General features: G+C 38.4%; 1 protein-coding gene across 2 annotated transcripts in view; it reads left to right on the forward strand.

The window, feature by feature from the left end:
• The first annotated feature begins 4,425 nt into the window (after window positions 1-4,425).
• Window positions 4,426-27,142, forward strand: part of pcp4a (Purkinje cell protein 4a) — a 41,271-nt gene continuing 18,554 nt past the window's right edge. The window contains exons 1-2 of one of the 2 annotated variants that reach the window (XM_057821350.1): window positions 4,481-4,530; window positions 4,658-4,690. In XM_057821350.1, the coding sequence (XP_057677333.1) occupies window positions 4,522-4,530; window positions 4,658-4,690 (42 nt within the window). In that variant the 5' untranslated portion in view covers window positions 4,481-4,521. Of the gene's footprint in view, window positions 4,531-4,657; window positions 4,691-27,142 lie in introns of both variants that reach the window. The other variant, XM_057821351.1, reaches the window with a different exon arrangement.

A 27,142-nucleotide genomic window follows, 5' to 3' on the forward strand; every position in this document is an offset into this window, starting at 1 on the left:
TATATATATATATATATATATATATATATATATATATATATATTTATATAGTTGTTGCTATTTTACACTGTTGGTCTACTGTATATAAAATGTTTTGACCATAGTATGTATAAAGGACAAAAACGCCTATGACCATACGTGCTGTTTCTGTTTGAATTATCAAATACATATAAAACTATTCAGTCTCATTTTTTTTCTGTTGAATGTTTATTCTACCAACTTGAATAAATATTATCAAGCTTGAAAACGGTTTGTTGAGCATGTTTGCTTGTCAATGGGACAAAAATATTACAATTTTTGACAAAGATTTTTGGGGAATTTTTTTTTGCCTTTTTGGGTCCAAAATGTTGATTGTAATTAAGGGTTAAAATTGGTACCAAGTTAGCATAAAATAATCTTCATCTTTATAATTAGCATAGGAAATGAGCAGTTGTTTTTGAGATCATTTATGACATCTTGTACGGTTTACAAAAGATTTATAAACACAGCGCTGTTTATTTCATGACAATAGAACTTGAATCGATAAGAGGTGTTTAGCTTTAAATGAGGAAATGTCAATAAAAAAATTCTTTTAGTACTGTGCCAAGTCGCAATTTTGTGAAGTCCATAGCGTTGTGGCAGTTGTAAAGCTAAAATTTTTAAAATCACCCCCCCCCCCCCCCAAAAAAAAACTTTCATATCCGGGAGCTTATTGTATTTTCGTAGTCATGCTTCTAACTGAAAAACAGTGGGAGAGAGTTGTTGTGGTTATATTTGATTGACTTTTACTTAGTGTGCTGAAAAAAACCCAAACTGCTGCCAGTACAGTACATCTCTAGGACATGGGTGCTTAGGAGGTTTTCTAATTTAGGGCTGCAAATTGAATTGTTCTAAAATCCCATAAGTAAGGTGCCCGGGCAGCTTATAAATCTTAAATAATACCGTGTTTTATTTTTCATTACAAATTTACCCTCTCGAGTCCATCCATATATTCTAATTGTGTAAATACTAGCTTCTTCTCCTGAGTGCGGAATTTATGTTCCATGCCCGAGTCTTAATTTGTAGTTGCTGAGATTCTGTGGTTATTGACTATTCAAGCCAATCAATGACCAGAGTGAGCGGTCATCAATTAGATTCCCAACAAATCCTGGGGATCTGCAAAACTGGAGGCTGATTAAACTGGCTGATGTAGTTACTGCAATACTTTTGATTGATTGCATACCAGACAGACATACGCTTTGTCTGTGTCCTCTTCAAAGTCAGTGGAAGATGAAATATACTATATAACACAAACTGCTATGGTCTCCTGTTTGGTCACAATATGACAGGAATGGAGTCACAGTGGCGGAGTGAGCTATATTGACCCGAGACAAGGTCCTACTGCTTGCTAGCTTTAAATGATGAAATCCAAATGACCTATTAGGTTTCCTTTTGAGCGTGTTTGTATCAAAATGCGTCTCTGGACCTCCATGCACTTCATGCAGTATCACACAATTTTCAGCCACAACCGCGCGTATGATTGGTGTGAAGTCTCCGTTTTCTGGCAAAACCTAACTTTGGCATTTTAGCGTAAACTGTAGCACTTTGAGGCGGACTGACTAGCAGAGACCCACCCGGGGCATTTGGCACGGGCCAATTGTGGCATTTATTGTCATGTATTGAGCTGAAATGCAATTAAAGTCTATGGTCAGTCATTTATGTCTTCTTGTAGAATGCAGTACAAATGGATTTTGTGTTGAAATAAATGCTTTGGCGAGTTCAAACATTTTATCTAATTTTCATATTAATGTTTGGTTTAATTTTATTTGATAAATATCGAACTAATGATAAAAAATGATATATTTTAGTAAAATATATCCATATGCGAGCTGATGATCAGGAGTGGTACATTCACCTGACTGCGGCCCAAGCGGAGTCAGATCAAGTCCTTTGCTTCGGTGGTATAATTGTGAGTGCAAATGCTTGTCTCTTTCTGTGTGTGCTCTGCGACATAGGTCCAAAAAATTACTTAAGTATAAAAAAAAAGACAGAACTTCATCCACCATTGCCCGCACCCAATGAACCTGACAAGGATGAACAGGTGTTGAAAATATTCCTACATATAAATACATCAATATAAAGATGAAATAAAATAAAATCAAGTCTTCATAGATTGCACTCAGTGTTGTTCATAACGGCAATATTTTTTTCAGTAATGAGTAATCGAATTACTTTTCCCATCTATGCTACGCCGTTACTGAGCATGTGAAGGGGTGCGTTAGCAGCGTTACTACAATTTGGTTGAGTGAACCGCTTGTTGTCTGATTTGTCAAAGCTTCCTGGGAGGTTGCAAAGTGGGAGGGAGGAGGAGCAGGAGGGAAATGGGTGGTGACGCTGTTGTAAACGGGATGCTAGATGGCTCAGAGCGTTAGTATAGCATTCGCGTTCCCTCTAGGATTAGCATTTAGCGTGGCGAGGGTCATCTTAAACTCTCGGGCAACTCTTTTTTGCATACAGTTCGTGGTGTCCAGATGGGTACAATTAATTGAAAATAATATACTGTTTTCCTGTTGTGTATGCATTATCATCACCAAGTTGGCGTTGTCCTTGTAAATACTACAATCTAATAATATACAGTATATTATTATTATTATTATGTTTACCAAATATAGTCACTAGCCCTAAACTTTTCTTGAATGATGTATCCATGAACATTGTGTGATGTTTTTTATTTTTATTTTTATTTTTAATCAAAACAACTAGAGCAAAAACAGGAGATGCAGGATATTCAGAGCCTTACCTGTATATTGTATCTACAGTATATAGTAGGAATGTGACGATATACACACAAGTGCAGGTTCAGTGAAACAGGAAAAAGAAAAAGGCTTTTTTCTCACAGCCTTTGAAAGTGTATATACTAAGGGTGTAACGGTACATGTATTCGTATTGAACCATTTCGGTACTTGGCGTTCGGTTCGGAACGGGGGCGTACCGAACGAGTTTCTGACGTAATGTAACCCTTACTTTTCGAGGCTGTGAGTCGATCGGGTTACAGTTTCTTTGTGTAGATTATATTTACTACGTTTTCCCTACTATAATGAGGACCAACACGGTAGGACAGTAAGAAACGTCAATGGCGCAACAACGTGGCCGCCGCGAGAACGCAGTGAAACGCGGCCGTTAAAGTTAATCAGCGAATGCACACCAGTCGCAGTGCGGCCGCGTGTTGCGTCCCAGAAGCGGCTCAACACGATGCACGCAAAAACAATGGCAGAGTTTATTATTTGACATGAGACACGGCCCTCCTGCGTCAATACTACTAGCTAGCAGACCGGGCAGACCGGAAGTCACTCGTGTAAAAATACGGTGGACCCGGTCGATTTTCAAACTAATATGCAATCGTAACCCACTTTTTGAGTCCATCAGATCTCATGAGTGGTAGATCGGGGCACAGTTGACTTGTCTTTGTTGATTTACAGTTGTCTTCTCTGCTATAATAATAACCAACACGGCCCCATATTCAATACAAAACCCTCCTACCACAACAAAACAAGTAGGAATTAATATTCACATAGGAACTAAAGTTATACAACATAAAGTATACAATATAAATGAATACTACATCACATTTGTAAAATACAAACACATAGTAAAATAAATAATAGCCCATTTAAATAAAATAAATTGAAAAGAGCTAAAACACCTGTATTTAAATAATAAGAAATTATTTACAGATCTTACTTACACAATTAAATTTATTAATTTCTGTGTGGCGCTTTAACTTTAACTTTAGCTTTAACTTGAGAAAATCCACCAATAAAGCTTTTGAAAACCGTTCATAAGAAAAAAAAAAAAAAAAAAAAAAAAAAAAATCATTTTTTTTGTTACCGTTACACCCCTAGTATATACCATACGATTTATATGCCAAGTTTGTATACCATTACACTCCTATATAAGTGAAATTGTAAGAAATGTAGAAAGTGTGACCTATGTTTTTTGGGGAATCTAAAAATCAGTTCAATTCAATCATTTTGATGTAAGAAATGTTATAGAATGTTGACGTGAATGATGTTATAGAATGTAACATGTAATAATGTGTAGAACATGAAAAGTACCATCAGTTACTTTGCTGAGTAAGTAATTACTCTTACAATGAGGTAACTGAGTTGCAAAATAAATTACTTTTTGGGAGAAGTAATTTGTAACTGTAACACTGATAGTTTTTTGGCTGACAACTTTTACTTGAGTAAAATTTTTGGCTACTCTACCCACCTCCGGGTATATATGTATATAGCCTACTAATTCATAAACAATTCAAATAAGGACTTACTTAAATGTGTAGTCCACCCCACGAACGAGAAGCGTCACTTAAGCACGTGGCACATTGAAGATTGGTCCACAGCGTGGAGCTGGAGACTTGCTTATTGGTCAAGTGGATTATCACGGGGAGGAGGGAAAAAAAACACAGCATCCTTTATAAAAGCAACATCTCTGAGAGAAGCGCTCAAAGAGGATTCTTCATCCGAGACATTGAGGACAGCAGCCCACGCACACTGCGCAGCCATGAGCGAGGTAGGTTTCATTATTAATTAAAGAAATAAAAGAAAACTCACTTTTTTGTAGACCTTTTCTCGCGGAAATACTTTATGCTATTCATTCAGCGTGTTCAGTTAAGTTCATATTGCCATTTTTTTTGCAGGAGACATTTGGGAATGAATTGGATCAACATTTGGTGAAGCGCTGTTCTTATTGCAATACATATATACTATATAAAATAAACGACTCTAATAGGCACTGGCCATTAGATTCAGCTGCAATTTTATGATAGCCATTATGGGCAGTGGTAATTATTATTGACACTATCAAAGGCATTTATTGTAGTGGCTATAGCTTGCAGTGGACTATAGAAACGTCCCTTATATTTACACCTTCTAGTCAAATGAAGTAACAAAAATCTTAGATCTGCTGTATATTGTTCCAAACTCTTAAAGCTGTGGAGGATATCAAGATTACTGTATTCAGAAATATTAGACGCAGCTTTCCAATTCAAGCTTTAAATTGTGTTTTTAATTTTGTGGTTTAGTCTAATGACACTACTCCTTCCATGGCAGTTTTTCCTGGTCTGTCAAACTGACTTGTGTTATTGTGACATGCCAACTGTGGCATTAAGACGAACTTTTGAGGGAATGACCAGCAGCAATAACTGGCAAATGTAAATGTGATAGCAAGTGCATGACCATCCTTGCAGGTAATGGATGGCTCAGCGAGTCTCCACTTTGACATTCTGCACTGGTGCTAAATGCAGCGTGAAAACAGGCTGGATGGCAAACAGGCAGCATTGGCCACATGGTTCATCTCATCATGTCAAAATGATCAGTCATTTCAACGAGCTTGAAAATGTCATAGTATAGAAAAAAATATGTCTTACACTGCTGGCTAAAAATATTGGGACCCCTGCAATTCTGTCAGATAAATCTCAATTTCTCCCAGAAAATGATTGTAATCACAAATGCTTTGGTAGTAATACCTTCATTTATTTTGCTTGCAATGAATAAACACAAAAGAGAATGGGAAAAAATGAAATCATTGTCATTTTGCACAAAACTCCAAAAATGGGCCGGACAAAAGTATTGGCACCTTTTGAAAAATCACGTGATGCTTCTCTAATTTGTGTCATTAACAGCACCTGTTACTTACCTGTGGCACATAACAGGAGGTGGCAATAACTAAATCACACATGCAGCCAGTTAAAATGGATTAAAATTGACCTCTGTCCTGTGTCCTTGTGTGTACCACATTGAGCATGGAGAAAAGAAAAAAGACCAAAGAACTGTCTGAGGACTTGAGAAGCAAAATTGTGAGGAAGCATGGGCAATCTCAAGGCTACAAGTCCATTTCCAAAGATCTGAGTGTTCCTGTGTCTACCGTGCGCAGTATATCAATAAGTGTAAAGCCAATGGCTCTATGGCTAACCTCCCTAGATGTGTATGGAAAAGAAAAATTGACAAGCGATTTGAACGAAAGATTGTGCGGATAGTGGATAAAGAACCTCAACTAACATCCAAACAAGTTCAATCTGTACCGAAGTCCAAGGGTACAACAGTGTCAACCCGTACTATCCGTCGGCGTCTGAATGAAAAGGGACTCTATGGTAGGATACACAGGAAGACCCCACTTTTGACCAAGAGACATAAAAAAGTCAGGCTGGAGCTTGCCAAAACTTACCTGAGAAAGCCAAAAACGTTTCGGAAGAATGTTCTCTGGTCAGATGTGACAAAAGTAGAGCTTTTTGGGAAAAGGCATCAACATAGAGTTTACAGGGGAAAAAATGAGGCCTTCAAAGAAAAGAACACGGTCCCCACAATCAAACATGGTGGAGGTTCGCAGATGTTCTGGGGTTGCTTTGCTGCCTCTGTCACTGGACTGCTTGACCGTGTGCATGGCATTATGAAGTCTGAAGACTACCAACAAATTTTGCAGCATAATGTAGGGCCCAGTGTGAGAAAGCTGGGTCTCCCTCCGTGGTCATAGGTCTTCCAGCAGGACAATGACCCAAAACACACTTCAAAAAGCATTAGAAAATGGTTTGCGAGAACACACTGGAGACTTCTAAAGTGGCCAGCAGAAAAGAAACTCATTTATGGATACTGGAAGTGTTATTTTGTCTAAAGGTTGTGCTACCAAGTATTAGGCTGAGGGTGCCAATACTTTTGTCCGGGCCCATTTTTGGAGTTTTGTGTTAAAATAATAATGATTTAATATTTTTTTCTTTTTCTTTTGTGTTTTTTTATTGCAAGCAAAATAAATAAAGATATTACTACCAAAGCATTTGTAATTGCAATTATTTTCTGGGAGAAATTGAGCATTATCAAATAGAATTGCAGGGGTGCCAATACTTTTGGCCAGCAGTGTATGTGTGAAATAATCATAGACATGGTATTGATTACTTTTCAACAAAAGCCTATAATTCTATATCACCCGTAAACAGGATCGTCATCAGTACATTAAGAAGTTCATGATCATCAAGCAGATTTAAAGTCCTGACAAAGAAAACCCTATAGCCTTATTTTTTGGTATAGCAATTTGCCATTGTTTAGGGATGTCCCGATCCTATCATGTGATCGGAAATCGGGATGTTCGCGCCGTTTTTCAGAGGATTGGAATCGGGTGAAAAGAATCGTGTTTTTAATTAAAAATATATGTTTTTCTGCTTTATGCTGGTACAGTGCCAAATCCTCTCGCCTCCACTCCTGCTAAGCAGTGCGGCCAAACTGTCCAGTTTGCATTTGGTACTTAAAGTTAACGATGATTGACAGGTTTGTAGCTTTGATCTTGCCAGAGAAAGTTGGTAGCTCTACTATCAAAGGCACAAATGTGTCAATCATCATTAAACAGTCACAAGTGTGGTGTGGCAACTTATTGTGTAAGTGAGAGGCTGTTCTCAGAAGCGTGAGCGTCAAAGCATGGGTGGACTTAAGTGGACTCATTTATGAGCAGTAGTATGGTTTCAGTATGGGTTGTTTTTTGTTTCCCATCATTTTTTGTCTTTGTCTTAATGCTTTTGGCCAAGATCGTTGTCCATTGAATATGGTATACCTGGTGGTGGCCGTGGCTCTGTTGTACAATTAACTTCTTTAGTGGGGCAAATTGAAATTCCGCTCACCATTTCAGCAGTGCTCTCCGGTGTTTCATGGTCCATATCTTCTACCCTTGGTTCTCGCTCAGTAGTTGTTGTCGCTTTTGAAAGTTTAGGTTTGAAAAAGAACCAAAACGTATATCCATCTTGTTTCTTCTGTCTTCCGATGTTTTTTTTTGAGGGGGGGCTAAGCAAAGCAAATGACCATCTGTTTGAAAAATAATTTTGACCCATTATAAAAATATTTTTTTGTTCATTTCATTCATTTTTGTTGTTTGTTTTATTGCTTTACAACTTTTATAGACAACATTATACCGGCAAAGTCTTATTTTAAGTTCATATATTGGAAAGTCAATTACTTGCAATGACATTTTCAGCCTTCAGCCTTATTTTCCGCCGATGTACAACAAAGTGTAAACATACAAGTTACAAATGTAGATACACTTTTGTAGATTAAGTTTTGTGACCATCACTCCAGAGGCGCCGTATAGGGCTGAAAAGTGATACTGATTCTAAGGGCCCATGCCCTGATGGGGGCCCACAAAGAAAATTAGAACATCAGGTCATCGTTTGCAAATTTAAATACTAATCATTATAATTTTGATAGGAAAAAAACGAAGGGTTTCTTTTTGTTGTTTTTTTTTTCTGGCAAAAAGTACACACCCAGAGAGCATATGTATTGCCAGCCACCCCCCCAACCCCTGTATTTTTATTAAATGGTTTGGTCCGCCCTTCCTTTGATCAGACCGGGAGCAGCGATGCACATTTACACCAGTCAATGACTTGGAGTGTGCGGTACTAAAGAAATGTTTTCAAAACAAAAATCGGATAATCAAAAGAGGGAAGAAAAGAAAGCAAAACAGGAGAGTGGTAGAAAAGGCCAACAGGATGTGACAAAGTACTTAACAAAGGAAGGATGGTGTCTTGTGTCATTGTAGTGCTGAAAATTAACCTGTTATCTTAGCTCCGAAGCGAGATCCCAGCTCACTCCGTAAGAAATACGGGATTTTCCCGGCCTCAATGAGCGACATTCACCAATTCAAAAACATGAATTGCAAATAATGACGATTTTTTTGGTATCTTGCAGATGATGAAACTTAAGAAATTTTCTTTTTTAAAATCGGCTTGAATCCAGTTTGGCAGGAATTTATTGAATTTTGTTTGTCATCAATTGAATTTAGTTTGTTAACAAGGGACCTCACTTCGGAGCTGTAGCCTATAGTGGAGATCACAAGTTTCCAGATGAGGCTAAGCCTCCTCCATAATGAAATACTGTAATTGTTTTCTAGCTAGTGTTTGCTCCACTTTTAGCTTCCATTTAATCAGTACAGCAGGCAAACCCTTAGCAATCTCTTCATACTAAAACAGCTTTTTACAGTATACTGTAATGTATACTGTACTATAGTTTAATTCAAACAAAACATTTATTCTAAGTCATTCATTATGGTATTTGCTTTGAGAATATTTCTAATAAAAATATATTTAGATTGTAAAAGATGGCCTTCAGTACATTTCTTATAGATGATATCCGTCTATTCAGTATTCCTCTATACGCTGTATGTTTACATACTAAATATATTTTCATCTTAAATTAATGCAGAAAATGCACAAATTAGAGTTTTAAAGATTCATCAGAATGAATTATGGGAATTACGTAGTTGATACTCTAAATGTGTGTGTGTGTCCCGGCACTGGTGGTGGGGCCCAAACTGATATCTTTTCATGGGGCCCAAAATCCCTGGCAGAGCCCTGCATCACTGTTTTAGGCTTTTCATAAATTGTCATGTAGTAGAGATCGTCATAAAACATTAGCCGCCAAGGTTATCATCCATTAGTGAATTTTGTATAATTTTAGCCACTTACTTTAGCCATCATGTGCAAATGTGTGCTTACTTTTGTTGTAGCAGACAACAAGACCAAGCAAACAAAGTAAAGAAGTAAAGAGCAAGTCTTTATTCCACAAAAGAAATTTGGATAGATGGTACATAATATACGGAACAGATTTTCTTTTTTGCTGTTGTATTAGTGATAGTCCTTGTGTGACTGACAACAATGGTCATGTCTACCTTCAGTTAATATTTGGATTAAGGTGATTAATTCAGGGGTTTTCTGGTTGTTATTTTATTTTTTTGTTAAGTTTTGTTTTCTAGACATTTGGAATGACCTGTTTACAAGTACATGCAGGAGTTACTGTTTTCTTCTTCTTCTCAAATCACTACGTGTCATCAGATGAGTCCAGTCAAAAGAAATTCTGATATCTAATTGTTAAGCTAATGGTTGATTAATATGAGTTTGATGCCTAAAGAGGGAAAACCTTACATTAGCTTGTGGACGTTGAAAGGCAATATTTGTTTCAGTACTTCAGGATGTTATAACTCCTTTCAAAGATGCTCAATAGGATATTTACAGCATATATTTTTCAAAGAACAATTTTATATTTCACTAAAATACTGTACTTTTTAGTTTAGTCAAATAGCCATGGTGTTATACATAATAATTATTATTTTCCCCCTACTGTGTATTTATCAATTAATTGAACTGATACTCGCAGGAAGACATCATGTGATCTTGTTACATTACTGTTGTCTCATCTTTATAAAATGATTTTGAAAATCCAATTACTTTAAAGCCCTGTTTTCCCTACGTTACCCTTCAATCAACGCATCAACATTTGAGTGGCCCCTGGAATGTTTACTTGCCACGTAGTTTAATTATGATGAGAGTGTTGCCTACAGTTTGTTTCATCATCCAAAGTAGACTTGAGCCCTATATATTAAATTAACCAGATAAGAGTGTTAGAAGTTGCTGATCAGTGTGAAAAGGACAATCAAATGAGATTGGGAAAAGTGTCAGCCGATGGATTTTTCCTTCGCCCTCTATTTTGCTGACTAAACGTTGATAAAATCACAGTGGTCTGAAACTAAAGAGATAATTTAAGAAACGATTACAGTGGTACATGGTTATCAGAATGTATTGAAAGTTTGTGCTGGTTTAATGTTTTTTTTTTTTTTTTATGTATTTGATTAAAGAAAACATTTTAATCTGTCATTCTCTGATTTGCTCTGTTGACCGACCTTAATCCGACTTCAAACAATGAACAGAGACAACAAAGAAATAATCTGTAATCCACCTAAACTGTCATTTGGGTCTGTTGGGTTTTCTAAATGTAAGGCAAAGGACATATAACCAGGAGCAAATGATTCATAAAAATAATAGAGAGCCAATTCCAAACACATTTTTGAATGGCGTAGATTTGCACTGGTGTAGATTTAATAATGAAAAGTAATTGTATAGAACTTTACAGGACATTCAACAATGCTTTACATTTCATAATTCAGTCACTCCACACTAGGTGGTGGGACTATAAACTGTTCTGGGGCAGACTGACAGAAATGAAGCAGCCATCGGCCCTTCCGACCATCACCAACTACTTATTGTCACACTACTTTCGGGAGCCACACTTGAACTGCTTAGCCTTTGTTCAAACGACGCCCTTCTCGACCAACTGCGCCACTGTCACTGTGACATCTAATTGGTTTGTCAGCTAGTCTGTCAACCACAGTTTGCCAGCCACAACCTACTACCTATTTAAGGCCTAGCCAATGATCCATTGAATGTCAGATTGTCAGACTTCCACGTGACCCGTGGATTTCAGAACCTTGTAAGACTTTTGACAAAATTCCCAATCTTTAAAGTTTCTCAGTCTCTTTATAATGTATTAAAACGGACTGGATTGATTTCTTAACCACTACACTTACTACACCTTAAAATTGATTGCAGCTTATAGACAAGTTTCCGATGTACTTCCGCATTTCTGCTCGCGACTTCCGTTTTGCACTTTCTCCTTTCAAAACAACAGTGGAGCTGGAGTAACATTACTCATCAAAATCCCTCAAAAACGACAATTTGGAAATATCGCATCCATCTGCCATCATCGCGACATTATTGTCTGCAGCTGGTTTCGATTTAAGGCATATTGCAAGGTACTGTAGATCCACACTGGCACCTTGAAGCTGGACGCTGTTCAAAACGTTCCACAGCCAACCGTTTATATAGGTCTTAAACGAGTTCATGCACAGCACAGAAAGTCTCGGAGTCTCATCTACGTCGTGCTGAATCCATTTTTGGAGATTCCGTGCGTCCTCTGGTTTGATTTTGCAGTTTTAACTTTGTCAGTACACTGCTTACTTCAACCGCACTGCATGTTCTTTCTAAACATGAAGTTTGGAGCAGAAATGATCAAAGATGGCGCTGCCCATGTTTCGCTCAGGAAACTTGTATTTATATGAAAAGTTTTAAAATAGACCATTAATTAAAGGTGCGCCTTATACTCCGATGTGCCTTATAGCGCATGAATATGGTATATACATTAAGGATAATTTTCAAGATCATCTATAAACCATTTATTTGGATATTATCAACCAAGTTGTATTATCTTCATCCTATACTTTTTGGTCTGACCTTGATGGGGCATGTTACTCGTTTCAAAATGCTATTCTGGGACTACTGCAAAGGCGTATATGTGGTCCAAACAGATTGGGTGAAGGGGATTAAGGGCTACATTTCTCATGAATATGAACCTAATTAATTGACATTCTAACTCAAGGGTGCTCCTTACATTGATCACAATCGGCCAATTGATCGCAACACTAGTGTGGATAGCTCTCGGCATCCCAAAATTTATCTATGTATTTTTTTATGTACATTGTTAATTATGATTGTGTTTTGTGCATGTTCTGTTGTTTAAGCACCATATAAGGTTATGCAGCACCCGTCTCTCTCCAAGGAACTTCTTGCTCATGTTTTTCTGGTTCTATAGTTTCCAGCAGAGTTCACTACATTTCTCACACTTTAATTAACGTGAACAGTAGGAAACACAAACAGAAGGAGACTTCTCTCCAAGCAGCTTCCTACTCGAGTTTTGCAGGTCAGCAAATTCACAGTTTAATGTTATGCTAACTCTGATGCAGGTGGGACTTCCAATAGCAAAAGTTGTGGTGTGTTCCCCACCTCCACTACATTGACATCTTTTTACATTACTTACAGTGGCTGCTGGTGCTGCTGCTGTTGGCCGAAAGAAAACCTTCTAATGTCCCTCCTCTTCAAGGGGGTTGGAGGAGGCGGGATGTTGTCGAGGGTGTATCAAGTCCTCAGCTAATCAAACGTGCGTTTGGGGGGTGGGGGTGGGGGGGGGGCTAATGGACCCGCACATTAGGCAAGTGAAAAAGGGTAAATGTAAGTTTGAACATAATGAAAATAATTCACAAAAGAATAGTAGGGCCAATACTATCCTTACAACATATGGGAAGATTATCTAAACTATCTGTATTACTGAACTCATTATATAATGCATATAAGGATCCTTAAAGGTTGGTGGGGACAATTTGAGCATCCTGAAAATTTGGTAGTGTTATGTCCCTACCAGTCCTATGCAAACCTAAGCTCTTGGACTATTGTATATTTCAAAGATCCAAACTGTATGATGTAAACAAATACACAGAACAGTATTTCTTGTACTTCCTAACTCGACATGCTTGTTCAGTCAGCCCAACATGAGGAGTCTGAGACTGACACTCACGCTGTCATCCTTGTTTCCAGTCTGGTGGTGGAGAGGCTGCTGAAGGGTTGTAATGGTGCCAGGATGAGCTGTCTCTGACCCAGTTTTTCTGTCTCCTAGTTAAATGTTAATAGATCCTGAGTGCAACATAGCGTCTCTCCGGAGAGCATGAACTACCAGGAGAAACAAAAATAGTCCCCCACACCACCTTCCACTCAGTCACTCAGTCATTGTTTAGGTATGGTGGATTCTCAACAGTGAAAAAAATTCTACATTGTGCTATTTATCAGGCTTTTCACATTCTAAATCACATAGGAGCGAGAATGAAATTTGACAAATGTACAGCAGAACACAATCATTAGGTAAAGTAATAACATCCATTTGTCAGGCTCACTGCCTCAAGCCCATACAACTTTGGGCTGGCTCAAGTAAAACAAACACTTCATCCAAATTGCACATAACATTGGACAGTAAGTACGCAGGGCATTGTACATCCCATCCTTCAAATTGTAAACAATCAATATAGTAAAACATGCGGTTTTAGAGTCAATTTGCTTGTCTGTGAAAATAAAAGAATGCTTGCAATTGGGGTGGCGTGTTGGATTTTTTTGAGAAAAAAAAAAAAAAAAAACACAAAAAACATTTATTCATCGATAATGCTCATCTTCAGGGGTGGATAGAGTAGCATTATTTCAAAACAATACTCCTCAAGTAAAAGCAGTCATCCAAAAAATGTATTCAAGTACAAGTAAAAAAGTAATCGGTGAAGTACAAGTAAAAAAGGTAATCGGTGAAAAGAATACCCAAGTAGTGAGAAACATTGTGAGTAACTGCTTATATTGTCAGATTTTTAAAAACATTGGTATTTTTATTTTCATCACATCCATTCATTCATTCATTTTCCATGCCGCTTCCATATGAACTGTTATTATTGTACTGTACTATACGTTACTACATATTAGATTTACTAAAGATTTACTAAGATTTACTAAAATTTACTAAAAAACACACAAAAATCATCAAATTCTGACTAAAAAAATTCTACAAAAATGAAACATCACTAATCCAGACAGCAAGAATGCCATCTAGTGGAGATAAAAAAAATTCCCACCATAAAATTAAAAGAATCTGAGAAGAAGAATCTGCGCTTTCGAGTTATGTTGATAGCGCTCAATATAAAAATTCTTTATTTTTACGGTTCTTAAATGACGCCACGCGATTGAACAGGCCGGCGTGATCATAGGAGTTCTGACTGCAAGCTTGTGTCTGGTCATGTGACTGCATTTTTATATCTGGTTTGTATCCTGGAGTCATGTGATTATTGTTGCAACATCTCATTGGTGAAACTGATAGAGCCACTGCAGGCATCTCATAGAAAAAAATAAGTAAAATCAAATCAAATATTCAGTTCATTATTAAGAAATATTTACATATCAATGTCTGATCTTGTTTTTCATTATCTCTGGAAAAGGAAGTGATTTAATAGCTGGTAAACAACAAAAATTAACATCGTTTTACTCATTAAACCAAATTTAGCAACAAAAATGCATATTCTAACTGAGGAAAAAGTTAGAACACCCTATATCCTAATAGCTAGTGTTACCCCCTTTGGCTGAAATAAACTGAGACACTTTTTGTTGCCATCTTCCAGTCTTTGACGTTGGTCTGAAGAAGGTTTGCCCCACTCCTCAACGTGGAATACTTTGAACAGTGAGGTGTTTGTTTCTTGCATATACAGCCCGTTTCAAGTCACCCCACAGCATCTCAATGTGATTAAGATATTGGCTTTGAATCAGCCATTCCAGGACTCTCCATTTCTTTTCAGCCAGTCCTTGGTGGATTTACTGGTTTGTTTTGGGTCTTTGTCATGTTGCAGAGTCCACTTTAAGGGGGGTCCATATAATCTGACAGATATTTACACATGCCAAATTTTAGTCAAAATTGCATTAAACCAGGCGTCTCCCAACTATTCCAGATAGGGCCGCAGTGGGTGCGGGATTTCATTAAAAAAAAAAAAAAAAACAAGAACGACACCTTTTCCACCAATCTGGTGTTTTAAAAGTTTAATCAATTGATTGCAGTCAGGATATGCTTGTTTTAGCAGAAACCTCATTGGTTAAACTGTGTGTGCTCGATCGGTAGGAACAAAAACCAGGACCCATAGTGGCCCTTGAGGACCAGTTTGGAGATCCCTGCATTGAATGGTGTTTTACTTGTATAGTTGCTTTCCACCTTTCAAGGCGCTTCGCACCACATCGTCATCCACTTACTGGTGATGCAGCACCAGGAGCAACGTGGGGTTCAGTATCTTGCTCAAGGATACTTAGACGAGTTAATCAGGGCAGAGAATCCAACACACAACCTCTGGGTTGAGGGCCAACTACTCTCCCACTGAGCTACGCGACCCCAGCAGTCTTATTCACAGCTTTTAGCTCATCCAAAATGAGCTAAGTTACTGACGGAGACTGGACACCTTCATTTTATTTGTCCGTATGATTTTTTTCTACTGAAACTACTCCTTCTTTTAAGAAGGGTGTGTTCCAATTACAGAGAGCTCACACTCCTCAGCCAGGGTTGGATTCAGGAGCAGCAGTGTGGTTTTCGTCCCGGCCATGGAACAGTGGACCAGCTCTATACCTTCGGCACGGTCCTCGAAGGTCCATGGGAGTTTGCCAACCATTCTGCATGTGTTTTGTAGATTTGGCGAAGGAGTTTGACCGTTTGCCTCGTGGAGTTCTCTGGGGGGTGCTCCGGGAGTATGGGGTACTGAGCCCCTTGGTAAGGGCTGTTCGGTCCCTGTACGACCGGTGTCAGAGTTTGGTCTGCTTTGCCAGCAGTAAGTCAAATTCGTTCCCAGTGAGGGTTGGACTCAGCCAAAGCTGCCCTTTATCACCGATTCTGTTCTTTTATGGACAGAATTTCTAGGCGCAGCCGAAGTGTTGAGGGGGTCCGATTTGGTGGCCTCAGCATTGCATCTCTGCCTTTTGCAGATGATGTTGGCTTCATCAAGCCGTGACCTCCAACTCTCACTTGAGCGGTTTGCAGCCGAGTGTGAAGCGGTTGGGATGAAGATCAGCACCTCCAAATCCGAGACCATGGTCCTCAGTCGTAAAAGGGTGGCGTGCCCTCTCGGGGTTGGGGATGAGATCCTGCCCCAAGTGGTGGAGTTCCAGTATCTTGGGGTCTTGTTCACGAGTGAGGGTAAGAGGGAGCGAGAGATCGACAGGCGGATCGGTGCAGCGTTTGCAGTGATGCAGACTCTGCACTGGTTCGTAGTGGTGAAGAAGGAGCTGAGCCGAAAGGCGAAGCTCTCGATTTACCAGTCCATATACGTTCCTACCCTCACCTATGGTCACGAGCTGTGGGTTGTGACTGAAAGGACAAGATCCTGGATACAAGCGGCTGAAATAATAGGGTGAGAAGCTCGGTCATCCGGGAGGGACTCGGTGTCGAGCCGCTACTCCTCCGCGTTGAGAAGAGCCAGTTGAGGTGGCTCAGGCATCTGGACCTCCTGGACGCATCCCTGGAGAGGTGTTCCGGGCATGTCCCACCGGCAGGAGGCCCCGGGGACCACCCAGGACATGCTGGAGAGACTATGTCTCTCGGCTGGCCTGGGAATGCCTCGGGATCCCGCCGGAGGAGCAGGTTGAAGTGGCTGGGGAGAGGGAAGTCTGGGCTTCCCTGCTAAGGCTGCTGCCCCAGTGAACCAACCCCAAATTAAGCGGCAGATGATGGATGGATGGATGGATGGAGGGAACGCTTCATGACCATCTTGGCCTTATGGCAAGACGGAGAATCTTGTTGAAACACTTCACAAGCGTGAATATCCATATGATGCAGTAAATCATCAAAAACTTTGGTGTACTGTTGGACATCCATCAGTGTTGTTTTTGGCAGCCCTTTTAATGTTCGTCTTAGTCTTTTGGACAAAAATACTTCTTAGTCATATTTTCGTCATTTCAAAATGTGTTTGTCTTCGTCTAGTTTTTGTTGACGAAAAAGCAGACTAATGTCGTCTAGTTTTAGTAGACGTTTACTAAAAATGTTTTTGTCTATAAATTTAAAAAGTTTTAGTCCAAAAATAAATAAACAAATAAATGAATAAAAGGTTTCCAACAATTTCGAATGTAAATTGACAGTTGAGCACATACTAGTATTATAGCATCTACAAGGACAACGCCAACTTGGTGATAATACACACTCAGCAGGAAAACGGTAAATTATTTTTAATGAATAATACCCAACTGGACGCCACGTACGTCATGTAAAAAAAGATGTCCGAGAGTTTAAGAGGACGCTCTCCATTATCATTAGGCTAATGCTAATGCAAATGAATGCTATGCTAACGCTACGAGTTACATTTAGTGTGTGATGATCACTCAGCACAGAACTTCAACGGCCAAAGCAACATTGCATTAAAAAAAAAAAAAAAAAAAAAAAAAAAAGCCAAGATAAGAAAACAAATCTTACCGTGTGTTTCGCGCGTTTTTGTCTTGTTCTCGTCTCGTCAGACGAAACCTGGCATTCTTTTCGTCATGTTATAGTCTCCCAGGACACGTTTTTTAGCTCATGAAAAAAATAGTTCATCAACGAAATATTTACGTTGTCGTCATCGTGGCATTTATGTATATTCATGAATGTGAATTGTTTATGCAATCCTTCTAATATTTTGGCTAGCAGTGTTCTGTAAGTGTGGTGCACCTGAGTATTATCTGATTACGCCACACATTGTTTTAACCTTTTCTAAACCCAAATGTGTCCTAATCTAGATTTATTATGTTTAGGTCCCAATTGGTTGTTCCAAAATAAAGATTAAAAAACAAACAGTTCAGAACGACCTGCCTGAGAGGCTTATCCTGACCAAATCTTCCATTTCAAATCACCCTCTAAGACCTAAGCAGTTATTCGATAATCTCTATGCAGTCCAAAAAAAAAAAACGAAAAAAAAAACAAACAAATCAAAAGAAAAGAAAAAAAAATCATCCTCACCATTACTTATTAATTATCATGTATATTTAAGTATCGATCGTTTACCGCTATTTAATATTTTAATTTTAAGTGTATGTCTTAAGACCTGAGTGATTTTTTTAAAATACGGCAGGATCACTTTGTAGGCTTTCTGGTTGATTGTCTGGCGCTGTGGCCAGAATGCACAATCCAGCATCATGTTGGAGAATGCGATCAACATGACTTTGCCTGTCTCGCTTTCCTCAGCCTTGCTGATGACTTCCACTTATGATGCTGGCGTTTGATCTCTAGGCCATACTCGAAAAATCATGACTCATTAGCGAGATGACTCTACCTAATAAGCCTGCCCTTATTAGTCTCATCATCACTTACAATGCTCATTCCTTGATGACACGACACAGAGGTTATGAACAGTGCAGTGAAAAATTATTCTTGAAATTCTTTTTTTTTTTTGCATTGAACATCCATATTCTTTTCCCATTTTCAAGTTTAAGATCATCAAACAAATGATAAACAGTTAATGCAGTTTTATAATGATTTAAATGATTATCGTATTTTCTGCACTATTATGCGCACCTAAAAACCTTCAATTATCACAAAAGCCAACAGTGTGCCTAATAATCCGATGCGCCTTATATTTTGGTTAACAATGCCAGGACATTCCCTTAAGCGCAGCTCCATCTAGAGGATGCATAACATATCCCCAACCACTACTAGTACTACTGTGCCTTATAATGCTGTGTGCCCTATACAATGGTATGAAAAATATCTGAACCTTTTGGAATTGCTCACATTTCTGCATAAAATCACCATCAAATGTGATCTGATCTTTGTCAAAACCCCACAGATGAAAAAAACAGTGTCTGCTTTAACTAAAACCACCCAAACTTTTCATATTTTCATGAGGATAGTATGCAAACAATGACAGAAGGGGGAAAAATAAGTACGCGGACCTTCACATTTAATATTTTGTGGCCCCTCTGTTGGCAACAATAACTTCAACTTGCTGGAGCTGCAGATCAGTCTGGCACATCGATCAGGACTAATCTTGGCCCATTCTCTCTACTAAACTGCTGTAGTTCAGTCAGATTCCTGGAATGTCTGGTATGAATTGCTGTCTTTAGCTCATGCCACAGCATCTCAATGGGGTTCAAGCCTGGAATTTTGACTTGGCCACTCCAGAACGTGCATTGTGTTCTTCTGAAACCATTCTGAGGTTGATTTACTTCTGCGTTTTGGATAATTGTCATGTTGCAGCATCCATCCTCTTTTTAGCTTCGACTGTCTGACAGATGGAAAATGTTTTCCCTGCAAAACATCCTGATAAACTTTTGAATTCATTCTTCCATTAATGATTGTAAGTTGTCCAGGCCCTATTGGAGCAAAGCAGTCCCATATCATGATGCTCCCTCCACTACGCTTCATGGTGGGGATGAGGTGTTGATGTTAGTGAGCTGTTCCATTTTTCCTACACACATGACATGTGTTACTCCTAAATTTCCTCCGTGGACTCCTCCCATGAACACCTGTCTTGGCAATAGTTTTACATATAGTTTATGTGTGTACAGAGTCTTTAGCAGACATTCTACGGTTCTCTGAGTATTCTGCGCTGAGCTCTTGGCGTCATCTTTGGTGGACGCCCACACCTTAGGAGAGAAGCAACAGTGTCAAACTCTCTCCATTTGTAGACAACTTCTCTGACTGTCGATTGATGAATATCCAGACTTTTAGAGATGGTTTTGTATCCTTTCTCAGATTTATACAAATCAACAATCCTTCATCGCAGGTCTTCAGACAGCTCTTTTGACCGAGCCATGATGCACATCAGACAATGCTTCTCATCAAAACGATTCTTACTAGGTGTGTGTTTTATAGTGGGCAGGGCAGCTATAAACCATTCATCAGTTATTGGGCACACACCTAACTTAAATTGTTTGGTAACAATTGGTGTCAATTGCTCTTTAAGTCCCCTTAGGCAGAGGGTTCACTTAATTATTTTTCATTGTTTGCATGCTATCCTCATTAAAATATGAAAAACTATACATGTTTAGGTGGTTTTAGTTAATGCAGACACAGTTTTTACATCTGTGTGATTTTGACAAAGATCAGCTCACATTTGATGGTGATTTTATGCAAAAATGTGAGAAATTCTGAGAGGTTCATATACTTTTTTTTATACCACTGTATGCAGGGGTCGCGTTAACCGAATATTTTCCGTCGTTGACCGGTTTTTTAAAACGGTGACCGAAAAAACTGAAGTCGATCCGTCATTTTGACAGGTTGCAATTCACACCCCAGACTACAGGGTGGCGAGTGAGCATATTAATTAGCTATTGTCTCTCTTAATGCATGACGTCGTTGGCTATTCTTTCAGAATATTGTAGTGTCACCGGGGTATGGCGGTGGCACCGTGATTGACACATCAACGCGAGGTTCTTATTGGTGCACCCGGTGTGCCAGCGCGTCATCCAGTTGGTCGACTAGATTGCCGCCTGTGTATAGACCCCAATCACATGACGTCACAACTCCGCCCCCCCTGACTGGAGCCACCATATTGTGTGTCAGCTCGTCGTGTTTACACATTACCGCTACGTACATGCCTCCTGTTACGGCGTGTTTTTCTGCTCGTTAACATTAATAATCAAAATGGTGAAGGCGTGTGTGGCGGTTGGTTGCAGTAACAGAGAAGATAGACGGAGAGACTTGAAGTTCTACCGTATTCTGAGAGACCCGAAGAGGAGAGCGAGATGGACTGCTGTAATTCGACAAGAAATCTGGGCACCAAACGATCACCACAGACTATGTAGTAGTCATTTTATATCTGGTAAGATGCATTTAATATATATTTAGAAGATTTTGGGCTGACAACCACAATTAAAGATCATTGTGTGACGTTGGTGATTGGGGTCTATATAGTTGCCTCTTTTTCTTTGGGGGCGGAGTTGTTGTTTTGTTGGTGTTGTTGGCAGTAAGCAGAGTAAAAAGAGGGCGAAAAATACCACGACTTCCGTGTCTAATTTTTCGCCGCTAAGCAAGCGTTACAATATTAATTAAAAATGAATGAAAACTAAATACTATTGAATATGTCATCATTATCATTTTAAAAATTTAAGTGACGGGTAAAAATAGATTATGACCGGATTTTTATGACCCTGTCAGTCAAAATGACAGACAATGAAAATGTCTAGCGCAGCCTCTGACTGTATGGCACTTTCACTCAGGGGTAAAAGTTGGTCGGGACAATCTGGTACGGTGTGCAGAGATATTTGTTCCCATTTATTGGTTCATTTTACTTGATATATGCCTTTCTATATTGTTTTGTCTTCTTTCTGACATTATTTGGAAAAAATAACAGTGCATCTATAAGCTTCTTCTCTCAAGCAAGGGCACAGCAGAGATCATAAGATGCTCGTAAAATTCTACTTTCTTGTGAGCCACTTCATGGGTTAGCATAGGGGCCTGCCCATTTGCATCTGAAATAACAAAAAGTGTACGTATTTGAAGGTCAAGGCAGATAGTCGAGCTATTTGGCGATGTAAACCTGTATTTTTAGCAGTACATTTTTCTCAAAAAGTTACTCAAGTAAGTGTAACGTAGTAAATGCAACGCGTTATTACCCACCTCTGGTTCTAGAGTAGTTCAAATTTAGGTTTTGCCCTTAGGTGAGAGGGAAAATAATATTAGGAAACAAGGGTTGGGTTTAGTGGAGTAACTGGAACTGTTAGTTTACACATCATTGTAAAACTGCAATTTTGAATGAAAGTCTTTCTCGTTTATGCCTTGTTCCAGTAAGTGTAATACAGTAGCCTAACGCTAACTTAGCCAAAAGCAGTTTTCTTTGCATTTTGGTAGTTTTAGGAGGTTTGAAAAAAAATCGGCTGTGTGGCGAAAAAATCTAGCCACTTTCAACCCTGCTTTTGCTGCATGGAAATACTCATGAAGACCACAAATACAGTGAAGAAAAAAAGTATTTGAACACCCTGCTATTTTGCAAGTTCTCCCACTTAGAAATCATGGAGGAGTCTGAAATCGTAATCGTACGTGCATGTCCACTGTGAGAGAGATAATCTAAAGAGAAAAATCCAGAAATCACAATGTATGATTTTTTTAACAATTTATTTGTGTGATACAGCTGAAAATAAGTGTTTGAACACCTGTCTATCAGCTCGAATTCTGACCCTGAAAGACCTGTTAGTCCACCTATTAAAAGTCCACCTCCACTCCATGTTTTATCCTAAATCAGGTGCACTTGTTTGAGGTCGATAGCAGCATAAACACACCTGTCCACCCCATACAATCAGTAAGACTCAAACTTGTTACATGGTCAAGACCAAAGAGCTGTCCAAAGACACCAGAGACAAAATTGAAGATAATGTAAACATTTACTTTTTGTTGTGTTTTTTAATAATAAAGATATAAGTAACATACATTCAGAAAAAATAAGTAAAAATGACTTATATTATGCAGAGTGAAATGGAATATATTTTGAAGATAGCGCAAACATTTACTTTTTTTAAATCATAAGGAAATGAATAGGTAGCCTAACACAAATTAACAAATATAAACCCAAAGTGCACATTGACAGCTAAGATGTTCTGAACCTCCCCATCAAAGCAAATAAAAAGAAATATGATAAATAAGCCACCTTAGCTCTTTCCTTGCTCTTAAAGATTTGATCCATTTTCTGTTGCATTGCCCTATTTATTTTTATTTTTTATTTTTTTGCTGTTTCAGAAAAATTGCACATCTGAACCAATCACAGCTAACTATCTCTGGTGATCACATGTCAGTATGTCAGCCGATTGAATGAATAAATGAGTCCAGGCGTTTTGCTTTGCCTCGTGGATTCGTCAGACTCAGAGAACTGCAGCAGCTGGAGAAACCTCCATGCCATCCGTGGAATAAAATAAATAATAAATATCGGTGGAAACGGATTACCATACACAGGACTTTATTATGCTTTGTATTTTTCTTTTTTTACATAGTGTTTTGACAGTTGTCGTCATATTTTCGGAATCAAAGCACCGTATACCAGAACAGCGTTCCTGCCCTAAATCTTATACCGGAACTGCATTCCAGCTCTGAATCTTATACCGGAACCCCTGTTTACAGCTGTATGAAACAAATAAATTGTTAAAAAATCATACATTGGGATTTCTGGATATTTCTTTTTAGATGATCTCTCTCACAGTGGAGATGCACCTACGATGAAAATTTGAGACCCCTCCGTGATTTCTAAGTGGGAGAAATTGCAAAATAGCAGGGTGTTCAAACACTTATTTTCTTCACTGTAAATGGTCTTAATTTTCAAGCCTTGTATTTTCAGAGCATAAACATTTGTAGTTCATAGATGGTCACCGTGACAAACAAAGTATTTTCCAATAGTTATGGGAATCCTATAATTGTACCTTATTTACACTAATACATCAATACAGCTCGGCTGCTTCAAATTCAGTGTTGGAGGCACTGGATTAATAATTCAGGTAGAGCTGGGTGAGAGAGTGATGGTTTCTGCTGGGAAACAAATCAAATAGTGTGCCAGCTAAATCAAATCACCCCGACCGACTCCTGAATTGATAACACATTCATCTTGGAGAGGAGCGATACTTGGTAAAGTCGGGGCTTGGGGAATAGTTCTGTGTGTGCTTTGAGAGTGAACAAATTGAATCTGAATGAAGCAGCTGCAGCTTCCCAGATGCTGGAGCGTCTTTGCTTTTGGAAGCGGGTGTATTTTTTCAACATGAGTACATTTTATGATATTGTGGTGCAACGCCGACCTGTCAGGGGAGAATAGCTGGGAGCTCTTAGAGCAGACAGCGCGAACATACTGTCCAAACATGGTTTATAGATCAGCATATCTTTGAGAGAAGCAGCATTGTGAAAGGGCTTAGGCTTAAGGTCATAAAATATCAACCCCCTCAAAATATAGCTGATTATCATTACCAGAATAAGGGAACGATCCTACGCAGTTAACAGGACATTATAGGAAATATTATAAATAAATATTATAAAACAAACAAAAAAAATCTGTGTTGGGATTCCTGAATGTTTCTTTCAACATCAGCAATTGATTCTCTTTTGTGTTTATGCAGCTATGACTAATGAATTCACTATTATTATCACTGGTTAAATGCTATAGGATTATAACATATCCACATTCAAAATAAGAAAACATGTAGTTACATAATTACTATGATTTGTCCTGAGACCAACATATTAAAGAAAGAGAAAAGAATGCTTGAAAATATTTGTTAAAAAATATATAAAAGCAAGCAATAAAAAAAAAATTATGGTTCCTGGTCCAGTGACAATAAAAAGTCGGTGAATCATTTGTACCTCCTAAGATAGAAAACAATTTCACGGTGCCCTGTCCAATGACAATAAAAAGTGTTTAAATTCTTTGCACCTCCTAAGATTAAAAACAATTTCACGGTGAGCTGCCCAGTGACAATAAAAAAAAATTTGGAATCCAAAGCTGTAAAATACTTTCTTTACTATATAAACAAATATTTCTGTAAATTTAGACCTGACTTGAATATTTTAAAAACTATTTGTACAGAGCTACATCATCAAAAGCTCCCATATGGCTTCACAGAAAAAAAGTTGAGGGGAAAATTTAAATAACTGACATTAAATATAATAAGTAGGGCTGTCAAAATTATCGCGTTAACGGGCGGTAATTTAATCACGTTAAAATATTTGACGCAAGTAACGCACAAATGTCCCTCTCAAACAGATTAAAACGACAGGACAGTGAAATGTGTACTTGTTGTGTTTTACGGAGTTTTGTCGCCCTCTGCTGGCGCTTGGGTGCGACTGATTTTATAGGCTTAAGCACCCATGAGCATTGTGTACGTAATTATTGACATCAACAATGGCAGGCTACTAGTTTATTTTTTGATTGAAAATTTTACAAATTTTATTAAAACAAAAACATTAAGAGGGGTTTTAATATAAAATTTCTATAACTTGTTCTAATATTTACCTTTAAAGAACTTTCTTTAAAGTCTTTCTATCCATGGATCACTTTAACAGAATGTTAATAATGGTAATGTCATCTTGTTGATTTATTGTTATAATAAACAAATACAGTACTTATGTACCATATGTTGAATGTATATATCCATCTTGTGTCTTATCTTTCCATTCCAACATTAATTTACAGAAAAATATGGCATATTTTATAGATGGTTTGAATTGCGATTAATTGCGACTAATTACGATTAATTAATCTTTAAGCTATGATTAACTTGATTAAAATTTTTAATCGTTTGACACCCCTAATAATAAGTACTGTACATATTAAAGAAGCACAAGTGCCCTACAGCCAGTGTTGATAATCTTACTTTAAATAAGTAATTAGTTAATGACAAATTACTTCTCCCCAAAATTAATTGAATTACCTAATTGTAATTAATTACCCAGCAATGTAACTGACATTACTTTTCATGTTCTGCATGTTATTGCATAATACATTGTATAATTTAGAATAATAATATTAATAATACCTTTTTCACATCAAAGATGTTTATATTACACGGCTGGCCAACAGTATTGGCACCCCTGCAATTCTGTCAGATAATGCTCAATTACTCCCAGAGTTTGATTGCAATTACAAATGCTTTGGTAGTAATATCTTTTTGCTTGCAATGAAAAAGCACAAAAGAGAATGGGAAAAAAAAAATTAAATCATTATTATATTACCCAAAAGTTGGCCGGACAAAAGTATTGGCACCCTTTGAAAAACCATGTGATGCTTCTCTAATTTGTATAATTTCCAAAACCTGTTATTTACCTGTGGCACATAACAGGTGGTGGCAATAACTAAATCACACCTGCCACCAGTTAAAATGTATTAAAGTTGACTCAACCTCTGTCCAGTGTCCTTGTGTGTACCACATTGAGCATTGGGAAAAGAAAGAAGACCAAAGAACTGTCTGAGGACTTGATAAGCAAAATTGTGAGGAAGCATGATCAATCTCAAGGCTACAAGTCCATCTCCAAAGACCTGAGTGTTCCTGTGTCTACCGTGCGCAGTGTCATCAATAAGTGTAAAGCCCATGGCACTGTGGCTAACCTCCCTAGATGTGGACGGAAAAGAAAAATTGACGAGAGATTTCAACGAAAGATTGTGCGGATGGTGGATAAAGAACCTCGACTAACATCCAAACAAGTTCAAGCTGTCCTGCAGTCCGAGGGTACAACAGTGTCAACCCGTACTATCAGTCGGCGTCTGAATGAAAAGGGACTCTATGGTAGGATACCCAGGAAGATCCCGCTTCTGAAAATAAAGCCAGGCTGGAGTTTGCCAAAACTTACCTGAGAAAGCCAAAAACGTTTTGGAAGAATGTTCTCTGGTCAGATGAGTTTACAGGAAAAAACGAGGTCTTCAAAGAAAAGAACACGGTCCTCACAGTCAAACGTGGCGGAGGTTCCTGATGTTTTGGGGTTGCTTTGCTGCCTCTGGCACTGGACTGCTTGACTGTGTGCATGGCAGTATGAAGTCTGAAGACTACCAAAAAATTTTGTAGCATAATGTTAGGCCCAGTGTGAGAAAGCTGGGTCTTCCTCAGAGGTCATGGGTCTTCCAGTGGGAGAGTGATCCAACCAGCACTTGAAAATGGTTTGAGAGAAAGCATTGGAGACTTCTAAAACGGCCAGCAATGAGTCCAAACCCGAATACCAAAAATCACCAGTGGAGAGATCTGATAATGGCAGTTTGGAGAAGGCACCCTTCAAGTCTCAGAGATCCTGAGAAATCCTGGAGCAGTTGACCAAAGAAGAATGGTCTAAAATTCCAGCAAAGCACTGTAAGAAACTCATTGGTGGTTGACGGTTGTTCGCCTTTATTTTGTCTAAAGGTTGTGGTACTGAGTATTAGGCTGCCTAACTTTTCTCCGGCCAATTTTTGGAGTTTTGTGTAAAATGATAATGATTTCATGTTATACTTATATAGCGCTTTTCCACCTTAAGGCGCTCAAAGCACTTTACACTACATCGTCATTTCCCGACTGGTGACACAG

Source organism: Corythoichthys intestinalis, chromosome 18 (genome assembly GCF_030265065.1).
Source record: "Corythoichthys intestinalis isolate RoL2023-P3 chromosome 18, ASM3026506v1, whole genome shotgun sequence".
Taxonomy (NCBI): domain Eukaryota; kingdom Metazoa; phylum Chordata; class Actinopteri; order Syngnathiformes; family Syngnathidae; genus Corythoichthys; species Corythoichthys intestinalis.